At 45.3% G+C, this 11,258-nt stretch overlaps 5 protein-coding genes across 5 annotated transcripts; 2 read left to right on the top strand and 3 right to left on the bottom strand.

Annotated features, from left to right (window-relative positions):
• Nucleotides 1-71: 71 nt before the first annotated feature.
• Nucleotides 72-1,010, bottom strand: LOC122626350 (YEATS domain-containing protein 4). Its single transcript, XM_043806580.1, has 2 exons — nt 399-1,010; nt 72-341 (listed from the first exon to the last, which is right to left on the bottom strand). The coding sequence occupies exons 1-2, from the start codon at nt 922-924 to the stop codon at nt 184-186; spliced, it is 684 nt and encodes a 227-aa protein (XP_043662515.1). The 5' UTR covers nt 925-1,010; the 3' UTR covers nt 72-183.
• Nucleotides 1,011-1,232: 222 nt separating this feature from the next.
• On the top strand, nt 1,233-5,471 carry LOC122617579 (cohesin subunit SA-1). The gene is made up of 10 exons (XM_043793497.1): nt 1,233-1,411; nt 1,475-1,790; nt 1,848-2,021; nt 2,077-2,376; nt 2,430-2,863; nt 2,925-3,760; nt 3,824-4,182; nt 4,243-4,533; nt 4,650-5,190; nt 5,256-5,471. The coding sequence occupies exons 1-10, from the start codon at nt 1,341-1,343 to the stop codon at nt 5,315-5,317; spliced, it is 3,384 nt and encodes a 1,127-aa protein (XP_043649432.1). The 5' UTR covers nt 1,233-1,340; the 3' UTR covers nt 5,318-5,471.
• Nucleotides 5,441-7,893, bottom strand: LOC122617589 (E3 SUMO-protein ligase ZBED1). Its single transcript, XM_043793510.1, has 3 exons — nt 7,499-7,893; nt 6,114-7,076; nt 5,441-6,058 (listed from the first exon to the last, which is right to left on the bottom strand). The coding sequence occupies exons 1-3, from the start codon at nt 7,805-7,807 to the stop codon at nt 5,441-5,443; spliced, it is 1,890 nt and encodes a 629-aa protein (XP_043649445.1). The 5' UTR covers nt 7,808-7,893.
• On the top strand, nt 7,883-10,071 carry LOC122611993 (mini-chromosome maintenance complex-binding protein). Its single transcript, XM_043785465.1, has 3 exons — nt 7,883-9,171; nt 9,232-9,475; nt 9,586-10,071. Exons 1-3 carry the CDS (start codon nt 7,982-7,984, stop codon nt 10,069-10,071), a joined length of 1,920 nt encoding a protein of 639 aa, XP_043641400.1. The 5' UTR covers nt 7,883-7,981.
• On the bottom strand, nt 9,996-11,243 carry LOC122617598 (ZZ-type zinc finger-containing protein 3). Its single transcript, XM_043793521.1, has one exon. The coding sequence runs from the start codon at nt 11,182-11,184 to the stop codon at nt 10,105-10,107; it is 1,080 nt and encodes a 359-aa protein (XP_043649456.1). The 5' UTR covers nt 11,185-11,243; the 3' UTR covers nt 9,996-10,104.
• Nucleotides 11,244-11,258: the final 15 nt, after the last annotated feature.

Raw genomic sequence — 11,258 nt, 5'->3', positions numbered from 1 at the left:
ATAGCAAAGCCGGTTTTGTTACATTGAATTGCATCGTAGAACTGAATAGCACAGTAAAAACAAAAAGAAACAACTTTTCCAATCATCTATTTAATAATTTACATATAAGTACTTAAACCATTACACTTAATCAAAACTGTATGCATGGAAAGTATTTTTATGGAGAATGTGTGCACATATCTGTTACGCAGGTTGCTTCTGCACCTTCGCCAATTCCGCTTTGAATTTCGAAATGGTCTCACGTGCCAGCTTTAGTTTGTCCTTCAGCGTAACAATCTCTCCCTTGACTTTCTGTTTCACATTCACAATGTTGTCCAGCGTTTTCGTCTTCTTTTCCTCAACTAGAAAAGTGAATACTATGGGTAACCATTCAAAATAGTAATCAAAAACTTAGTTACAGTCAGTGTCGTGGGTTAACAGTCCATTGGCGCTCTGTTCTGAAAGCAGGAGATAATGCTGCATGATCTGGGTGGGCTCTTGGAAAACGATTTCCTCGTACGACTCCGAGACTAGGCCCTTCTTAGTGTCCATAGTGGTGCTGGAGGTGAGCTCGCCATCGACCACAGGCGATTGGAAGAGCTTAAGGATGTGGTAGCAAGTAACCGGGCGCTCCGATTGATCGTTGAAATAGATCTTGATGATCACCTCGAATTCACCCCATCCGGTCTCGGTGATCTCGTATGGCGGCTTAACCACGATCCTGTTCGGATTTGCGTAGCTCTCGTGCAGCTTGAAGTGCACCTTTTTGACGTAGATGGACATGTCCTCGTTGAAATAGGGCTTTAAATAGACCTTCCATTGATGCGTGTGTCCGTCCTCCTCACGCTTCTTGCCGAAGGATCTGGCTATGTTCCCATACACTATAGGCTTTACTATAGTTACGCCCTTAAGTCGGCCACCCGAGTCTCCGCCAAAGTCTGTCATAATTCAATGTTTTTAAATTGTTTATGCTCAGTTAACTTAGAATTGTTTTCGTTCTTCTTCTTGCGTTTCGGCTAGCAGCTGTTATCGATATATGGATGCACTGGATACCAGGGCTGCAAAGAATAATGCAATAAATAAAATAAATCAAATAAAATAGAATTGATAGACATACATTTCTTTATGTTTAATTTAAACAGTTTTTAAGCAGTTTTTAATTATTATAAATTTAAGCCACACTCTTTTCTTAGTTGCATCCCTCGTTTCTTGTTGCGGCTATCGATATTTTTTGCGCTGTATTTTGGTGGTGGTGCCATCACTTGTAACAATTGGACGCTTTGCCCAAATTGTATTTTTTAATTTAAAATTTAATGTTTGAAAACATTAATTACCAGTGAGACACCAGTTAAATACAAAAAATGATGGCGCGTCGCGGGGGAAAGCGAATACGAATGGATGATCCGCCTCCAGACTACGAGGAATTGCACAGGTACAGTTCTCTGTTTTCCCACCATTTGTGTTGCCCTAAAAAAAATATGTAACTGTTTTTTAGCGATGCTCTGAATGAGAGCACTTCGGATGCAGACAGTCCCACCAAGCGGATGACAAGGCTGCGAGCGCGGGGCGGTGTGCGGGACAAACCTCCCATAATTGATGATGACGAGGACGACTTCTTCGCGCCAATCGCGCGCAAACGAAAGACTCCCGCCACCCGCAAGGGGCCAACAGAGCGCAAAGAACGCGTTGAACGACCGCGCAAGGAGCCCGTGGACAAGGGACACCACGAGCGGATCGACAATGAGCGGGAGATAACCACGGACGAGAACAGCTTGTACTACATAGTGCGACACTCGAAGAACCCCATTGCTGTAGGAAAACCAATTGCCTTAATATTGATCAAGTACTAATCAGACGTCCCTTTTTAGAGCATTGTTGACCAATGGATTGAGCAGTACAAGGCAAACCGAGAAACGGCCCTGGTGGCATTGATGCAGTTTTTTATAAATGCTAGCGGTTGCAAGGGCAAGATATCCGAGGACATACAGTATCCTGTGGATCACACATCTATTATCCGACGCATGACCGAGGAGTTTGACGAGGTAATTTTGCTGTAGAGATCCTTAAAGCTTCTTTTTCAACCGTAAAATATTTTAGGAAAGCGGCGAATATCCCCTGATCATGACCGGAACGCAGTGGCGAAAGTTTAAAAATAATTTCTGCGATTTTGTGCAAACACTGGTGAAGCAATGCCAGTACTCCATTATCTACGACCAGTTTCTGATGGACAACGTCATATCCCTGCTTACGGGGCTTTCGGATTCGCAGGTGCGAGCTTTTCGACACACGGCCACCCTGGCGGCCATGAAGTTGATGACCGCATTGGTGGATGTCGCCCTATTGGTTTCGAATAACTTTGACAATGCCGCCAAGCAATTCGAAGCTGAACGCGTTAAGGTACGATTGCTAATAACTACTTGGAATCTATTACTGATCCTATAATTGTTTAGTCTCGCGATCGTCGTGCTTCTGACCGTTTGGACTCGCTTATGACTAAACGATCCGAATTGGAAGAAAACATGGACGAAATAAAGAGCATGTTGACCTACATGTTCAAGTCGGTGTTTGTTCACCGCTACAGAGACAGTCTGCCTGATATACGAGCTATATGTATGGCCGAGATCGGCATCTGGATGGAAAACTATCCGCAAAACTTTCTTGACGACTCTTACCTAAAATATATCGGTTGGACGCTCCACGACAAGATCGGAGAGGTGCGCCTGCGATGCTTGCAGTCGTTACTGCCGCTGTACGAGAAGGATGAACTCAAGGGAAAACTTGAGTTGTTCACGTCAAAGTTTAAGGACAGGATTGTGGCCATGACGCTGGACAAGGAGTTTGAAGTCTCTGTTCACGCCGTCAAGCTGGTTATCAGTATCTTAAAGTAAGTTAAATAATTTTTTTTCTTTTGGGAATCTTTATCACCAAGCTTATGTTTATTGCAGAATCCACCCAGAGATTTTGGCCGACAAAGATTGTGAAATTGTGTACGAGTTGGTTTATTCTTCACATCGTGGTGTGGCTCAGGCAGCAGCTGAGTTCTTAAACGTCCGTCTGTTTCACTTAACCGCCGACATGGAAGAGACAAAAACCAAACGTGGAAAAGTGCGTATGCCCAATACACCGCTGGTTCGGGACTTGGTGCAGTTCTTCATTGAATCCGAACTCCACGAACATGGCGCCTACCTTGTAGACTCCTTTATCGATAGCAATGATATGGTTAGGGACTGGGAGTGTATGACGGATCTGCTTTTGGAAGAGCCGGGGCCCAATGAAGAGGTCCTCGACAACAAGCAGGAATCGACACTCATCGAGATCATGGTCAGCAGCGTTAAGCAATCAGCAACTGGAGAAGTTCCAGTCGGTCGCGCTAGCAATCGCAAATGTACGCTCAGTGCCAAGGAGCTAAAGGCTATTCAAGATGAGAAGGCCAAGCTAACCGAACATTTCATTGTTACCCTTCCGTCCTTGCTTGAAAAGTATCAAGCAGACAGTGAAAAGTTGGCCAACCTCCTTGCAGTTCCACAGTACTTCGATCTCAATCTGTACACCACCAACCGACAAGAGGGCAACCTTCAGGCACTGTTAGATCGCATCAATCAGGTAATGAGCATGCACACAGGCCGCGAGGTGTTGGAAACTTGCGCGAAAACTCTAGAATGCCTATGTGCCGAAGGAAGTGCCACCTACACCAGATGCAATATCGCCCGATCCAACATTATCGAGAGTGCTGTCAACAAGTACAAAGACGCAATCGAGGAATGGCGCAACCTTATACAAGGTATATCATGGAGACATGTTTTACTTTAACCATGTTACTTATTTTCTTAAAATGTTTTCGAAGGCGAGGAGACCCCTAATGAGGATGACATCTACAACATAACTATCACTCTCAAGGTCCTTTCTATTCTGTACTCCTCGCACAACCTTAACCCCTGGGAGCTGTTTAGGTCCCTGTTCCAGGACGTAGAGGAGGCGCAGTCTAAAGAAAACATCGATCGCTGCCTGCCCAACGAAGCCTTAGTCTATTGCATAGAGGCCTGTTACTTTTCAATTAGTTGGGGACTGCAGTACGTAGAAAACGAATGCGAGTCAGTTAACGTGACCGAGGTGGTGGCTGAGCTGCGCAACAATTTGGATACCTTTATGGGAGCCTGCTTTGAACTAACCCGCGATGGACCTACAGTTCAGATTCAAGAGGCGGTTCGTAATAAAATGTACACATCACTTTTGGGAAAACTTAAAAATTAATATGATTTGCAGGCGTACCAGTCCATCTGCGATCTCCTGATAATTTTCTCGGACAAATTGGCTCGCAGTGAGATTGAACATATACGCGGCTTGGAGTACAAGTCGCGCATGGATGAGCACCTTATCTTGGACAACTTCGTGCAGCACTATGTATTTTCCCTTAAACAAGATGTAGCACAGGATGAAACCAGAATCGAGGAACTGCATAAGAAGCGTAATTTCTTGGCTTGCTACTGCAAATTAGTAGTGTACAATATAATTCCAACGATGCGTGCAGCTAGTATCTTCAAGTATTATGTCAAGGTGAGTGAGCACGAGAAAATCCCTGAAATCAGTACCGCCATCGCTGTCATGTTTCAAGATTTATCCATTATCTTTCTTATGAATATCGGGGTTACTAAATACGTATATTATTTTAGTGCTACAACGACTATGGAGACATAATTAAGGCCACATTGGGAAAAGCCCGTGAGATCAATAAAGTGAACTTCGCCATGACTCTTCTTTTGAGTCTGATCACGGTGTTTAAGAGTCTGCAGGAGCAGAGTGAGGATGGATCAGTTTCAAAGAGCTCGCAAGAGTTTGTGGACCTCAAGGAGTTGGCCAAGCGATTTGCCCTCACATTTGGTTTTGATGCAATAAAGAACCGGGAATCAGTGGCCGCTATTCATCGCGGTGGCATTTATTTCGCTGCCAACAAGGAGCCTGACGATCCGGTGCGTGCTCCAACGCGCTTGCTATTCCTGGAGGTTTTGAACGAGTTCAACTACAAGCTCCTGAAGCAAGACAAGAAGGTGATCATGAGCTTCCTGGACAAGATCATACCACCCGCAATGCCATCCAGCCGAGCTGAGGAATGGCAGCCGCTGATATTATATCGCAATTCCCTGCTACATGGCGAAACTGATCAGGCGCCCGTCGCCAGCAAACGAGCCTACACACGTAAACGTCGAGATCATGGTAAGAATAACATAACTTCAATTTTATTTCGAGTCAACTTTATGAAAAACGTGTTTATAATTTAGATGAAGAAGAGGAGGAGGAGGAAGACGAAGAGGAACACAATGATCCTGACTACAGGGGCTAAGACCCGAACCGATCAGTCATAACCGGCTTAAGTGCAAAATCTAATTTTCCGGGAGATCAAGTAGTTTTAAGATTAAAGCTATTATGTACATAAATAGGTTTAAGTTACATAAAGTACTGTACCTCAAATGATGTCCGAATTACTAAAGCTGAAATTCGACTTTATAAGCAAGATTTTTGATGCACTTTCAGGGTTCAAGCCCGCTTTCATGTCGAAATACAAATGTGCCGATTTCCTAAATAGGGTTTCACTAACCACACTTGCTGCTGGTGCTGATAGAAATTTCCTAACAAGGCCATACAAGGAACAATATTTTATGTTGTTCCTCCACCACATCAAGGGATCCATGTTCCTATCGATTCTAGGCTCGGAGTTGTACAAATATAATAGATTCTTAATCTGAGACTGGGAGCCCATTGACGTATTCGGCTGTTGAGTATTCGTCGTTCCAGTTGTCAATATACTATCCAGAATGCTATCGATCTTTGATTCATTCCTCTGGGAGGATGTTGATGACACTTTGATTATTTTCAGCGGTGGCTGACCATTGCAATCCTCTGGAACTCCAGCGAGCTGAAGCAAAACTTCATTGGCCACCAACTGCTCCTCACGTTCGGTAAAAAATGCTTGCTTATACCTTGGATCGAAATAGGTGGCCATCAAAAATTTGATGTCGCTGGTAATGTGGGAGAACTTCATTTCCAGTTCCTCAAGCAACTTTCTGGCGAAACTGCATATAGTCTACGACGTTCAAAACATTAGACAACATTTTAAGGATTAATCTACTTCAACTTACCACAGAGGAAACAAAGTTATGGACATCCGTTCGGAGAGAATCCCGCAAAGCGGCAACCAGAGGGATTACGGATGATGTTGTCGTAGACGGATTGCTCCATATCTTAATTGTTTCTTCACACGGCTGCATTACTTTGCTGCACAAATCAATCTCTATCCATTCATCGGGATATATTTGGACCAGACTATACTCTTCGCAGTACAGACATAGAGCATCTTTCATTCGAAACACGCTGCTCATCATCTGAAAAGCAGAGTTCCATTGGAAGGGATCGTAGGGCACGAGTGTGCACGGGTCTCGCGTCAAGCGGATCTCTTGAATGAATTTCAGATGATCGTTGGCCATCTTAGACGAAGCAAAATGGTCAACTATTTGCTTGCACTTGGACGAAAGATTCTGCAGTAATTCGTTCGATTGCAATGCAAATCTAACGCACATCTGCAGGCGATGCACATTGCAATCAGGTAGGGAACCTGGCAGAGCCGTCATCTCGTCCCTGATGATGCAATGAATCTTTTCTTTGGGCACCTCAGTGGCCAAACTGGGTATTAGATCCCGAGTCCAACATGCAAGCTTGGAAGTGCTTTCATAATTCAATGCCTCGCATTTCAGCAGAAGGCGGTGAGTCTGGAAATCTCTTGATATTCCGGAGCAGGACAAGCTCAGCAGTCCTTCTCCCTTGTCACCACGCCAGAGACTCGTTGACAACGATATGGCATCCAGCAGATCCACCTGTTGCTTTAAATGAAGATGCATTTTCCTGTGTATGTCCTCACACAGTATTTTCTCATAGTAGCTCCTTGGCTGAATCGTGTACCTTGGCTGCAGCGCCCTAATAAAATTGACAAATCCTGGTCCTTCAATAAACTCAAAGGAGTGATTCAAAAGCATGAGGGCCAACTTCTCATCACAGCGTTTATTGTAGGAATTGTCCTCGGTGTCCAATGGATCTGAATCTGTTTCCTAAAATGTTCAATAGAATAATGTATAATGTATTTAGATTAGTGAAAAAGAATATAGGATTAGGAAAATATAATACTAAGACTATTATGAATATTAGCCTTAAACGGGTTTTTGGTTTATCACTTATTTACATTTTCGACCCATGCGGATAAAAATCCGCATCCGCTGTACCTATATTAGTGTTAAGAATGAAAGAGTATTAAAAAAAAGAACATGTTCCAAGCACTATTGGAACTCCCACTGAAATTATATTTGAATCAAAACATAACTTTGGGGAAACCATCTCCACATGACAGAACATTTGGCCTTAAATGGAAAGGTACCCCAAGGTACCCATAAGGTACACTTTTAGCATAGTTTGTGTACATACATATTGTCATATGCACATCTGTACATCTACATCTATGTACTATTTCACTTACATGAAGATGTAATTCCAGCTGAGCTGTGGGATGCTGTGGCGAGCCGATGGAGATCTCGCTCTTCACCATGTCCAGGTACTTTATGTCCCCGGATAGCGATAGGAACTCTGGTGGGTGCTTGCTCTTCAGGTGATTCCGCAGACAGGTTGTGCCGCGTCCTCTCCTCGAGTAGTTCCTGTTGCACAGGAGACAGGTGGCCACTGTACCGGATGTCTTGTAGAAGTACTGCCACACATTGCTTTTCTTCTTGTTCATCGCTGCAGTTCTTTGGTAATTCTCAAATTGTACACTTTTTGCGGATGTCCACATCCGCCTCTACATCCGTTCTGCGGCAGAGTTCGACATCCCTGGCAGCTATCGATAGGCACCTCGATGACAATCACTGAAATGCTGCAATCAGATTTTGGCGCGCCAAAGCAGCTGTTGTTTTTTTGCAAAGGAGGTCTTGAGGTTTCGCAAATTCAGTCGTAAACTAACTAGATAATGCCCTGTGCCATGGAGCTGCCGAGCACGCCCGATGAACTGGCCGCCAAACAAGCGGACAGCGCTACCCTTAAGGACCTGCTCAAGGATCCCAACCGCTGGCACTCGATTCCCCTTCTCAACTACACGCCACTGCACAAGCTGAAGGATCAGACTTTGGTGCGTTTCCGTGGCATGATCCAGGACATGATGGACCCGGAAATCTACCTGGAGCGCTACGAAGTGAAGTCCCCCGACGGCACCAAACGTATCCAGGAAGGAAAGTACAGGGACTGCTTGAAAGTGGCCACTGGCGAAGTGATCGACTACAACGCCGATGGCAACGTGCATGGAGAGAGGCGAACCATGTTCGTGGTCTCTGTGCCTGGCTTGAATGACTGGAGCAAGGAGCACGAGAAGCAGTGCTGTCCCCAGATCGATTTGGCCAGTCTGGGTCAATCTCCCAGCTCAGCCAAGAAGCGGGCTATTGTGGGTGAACAGGAAGCCATGGAGGTGGACGGTGCGAGCGAAACCACCTTCAAGAGACCGTGCCTTAAAGAGATTCAAAAAGAAAGCGAGCCAGCAGGCGCCTCCAAATCCTTTGTTCTTGGCTCTGAATACCTGCTTAACTCGCCTTTGCCCGATCGTCCCAGCATGGCATGCATGGTAAAGGTGTACGAGGAGTTTGATACGTACCAGCTTAACTCTTTGGTCGACTTTGTGGGCTTTCTGTCAGTAGATGCCTCGCTGGACGCCACTACCCTGGACATAGACGATTGTGAAAATTTGAGTGAGCTGCAGGCAGCACATCCATCGCCCTTTTTAATACCCCGCCTACATGCCTTCGGTATTCAGGTGCTGCCACATGCAAATCCGTTGCTGGACAAAAGCCTTCGACAGCCAACGGAAATATGCGAGGAGGCGTATCCATCCCAGCTCGCTGTGCACAAAGATCTACGCATGCTTCTTAAACTCTGCCTCTTTGATGACGATCTGTCCGCCGAGTATCTGCTCTCCCACCTAATATCTACGGTTTATAGCCGTTCTGAGATGCAGAGCATCGGCAAGTTCGCCCTTAACCTTTGTAATCTACCTAAGGATTGTGAGGCGTATGCAAAAAAGTTGTATAATATTCTGGAGCTGCTGTTGCCGGCCAGCCATTACCTACCTATGACCCTCGTTACATTAAACACGGCTGCTTTTGCCCCAAAGTGAGTTGGCTTAGCGAAATGAACAAACAACATTGAATACATATTAATGTGTACTTTCAGAAAGGACTATGAGACCAACAAGCTGGTTTCCGGCGTACTACAGTTGGCTCCTCATACGCATTTAGTGCTCGACGAGACCTGCATGCAACAGGGCAAGTTGGAGGCCAATGGTGTTCATGCCGTCCAGCATTTGGCGCACTTGATCAATAACCAGGAACTAAAGTGCGACTTCCAGTATTACCAAATAGACTACCAAGCAAACATTCCAGTTCTCGTCCTTAGTGAAGGACGAAGTATGTTGCCGGTAAGAATATACATTTATCTAAATAAATTATTACATCTTTAAGAAACTATTTATGATGTATTTGAAAGTGAATATGATAATACGACGAAGCACAATTTTGATGTTTTCAGAGCGATTTTGTGCTGCCAATTAATGCCGATGCTAAGGCCGTGGAACTCGTTGATGAATCTCTAAAGGCAGCCCACCACTATCTGCAACCATCACGCCTGCAGCAATTTCGCAAGTACTTAACCACAGCGCGAACTAGCGACTTTAAAGTTAGCGAGGAGCACACTGAAATGATCCAGCAGGACTTCGTGGACATGCGTAAAGCTAATGTGAAAAGTAATGCCGATGATCTGCACGGATTGCTGGTCCTCTCGCGGCTGCTGGGTATCGCCCGCGGCAAGGATACGTTAGACAAAGAAACATGGCAGCTGGCTACCGAGTTTGAAGCAAAGCGTCGCCAGCGTATTCAATCTCTACCGAAATCATCTACCCAATGCGCAATTAAGAAATTTTACAAAATGTTAAACAAAGTTTTTATGAATAAAATAATATATTCAAAAAGTATTCTCCTTATATTTAATGTGTACCTTTCCAGGCAAGTCTGGTAAAAAGTACTCAAGTATATTCAACTTTAATGGGCATCATGACTCTTGGTCCACTACAACTTCATGACTTAAATGCTCAAAGCGCCCTTCAATTAGCTGACTGGCCAGGCAATCTCCGCAAAGATTCAGGTGACAATAACAACTGTTACAACGCCATTGGGTCCGTGTCACAGATGCCTCTTCGCACTCGGCACACTTGGCTGCCAGGAAGTCTGGCTCATACCCGTCCTCGATCTCCCGTTTCTCGTCCTGAATGGCCGATAGAAGCTTGAGGCAAAGGTCCTGCTTGCGCTTGGCCTCTGCATTCAGATCGGCATCCATGTATTCGTATTCGGTCTTTGGTTCGATCTTGACTTGTGAGGATGCCGGCATTAAGAGCATATCGCTCGCAGGTGATGGAACGCGAAGATCATCAAATCTGAAATCGTCCTCTGGCATTTGTAGCGATATATTCTGAGCGGGGAAGAAGGTTGACTTGCGAAGGTTTACCTTCGGCTTACTCAAGCCGGGACGGCGATGCTTGGGTATTCGACCGGGCACAGGCATGCCGGCATCGTGCAACTTCTGGAAATATTTCTGGACGCGGCTGAACACCTGCTGTGCCGTTCTGTTGCCCAATTCCTTTGCTATCTTGCCGAATCTGCGCATTTCAACTTCCTCTGGCGGATACTGGATGAGCAGCTGCTCCAAGCGACGCTGCTCATCGTTGGTCCACAAACGATTGAAGTTCTCCGACCGCCCATTGCTTCTGTCCCGATTCTTGTTCGTCTCTGGTGTCCATGAATACGCATCCGTTGGTGTCTCATTTGTGCCCCTTTCCTCATCATTGGGCGACAAAGTCGGCAAGTCCGGTAGAACGGCCGTGGTAATGTAGTTATCCGCTATCAAGGGCTCGTTGTTCCGCAGTTTGTCCAGCATATGCTGTGGATTCTCCAAGTAGATCTTTTGTGTGGCTTCCAATTCATCAATCTGCTGATGCACCCGAATCCTTTGTGCCTGCAGCACGGCCAGAGTGCGCAGCAAATTGGCATAGCACTGGTTGCCACGTAGGGCCAGGTGCTCGGTCTCAAAATGAAACACATCCTCATCTTCTGGAGATACGTCTGCTAGTTCCATTACACAAAATAATTACCAAATGCGTGTTTGTTTACAAACATGTGTTTACACCTTGGTGCTAGAGATGGTAGTTC

This window comes from Drosophila teissieri, chromosome 2L (genome assembly GCF_016746235.2).
Source record: "Drosophila teissieri strain GT53w chromosome 2L, Prin_Dtei_1.1, whole genome shotgun sequence".
NCBI lineage: Eukaryota > Metazoa > Arthropoda > Insecta > Diptera > Drosophilidae > Drosophila > Drosophila teissieri.
The sequence above is the reverse complement of the archived record's forward strand: the minus strand, read 5'-3'. Positions and strand labels throughout refer to the sequence as shown.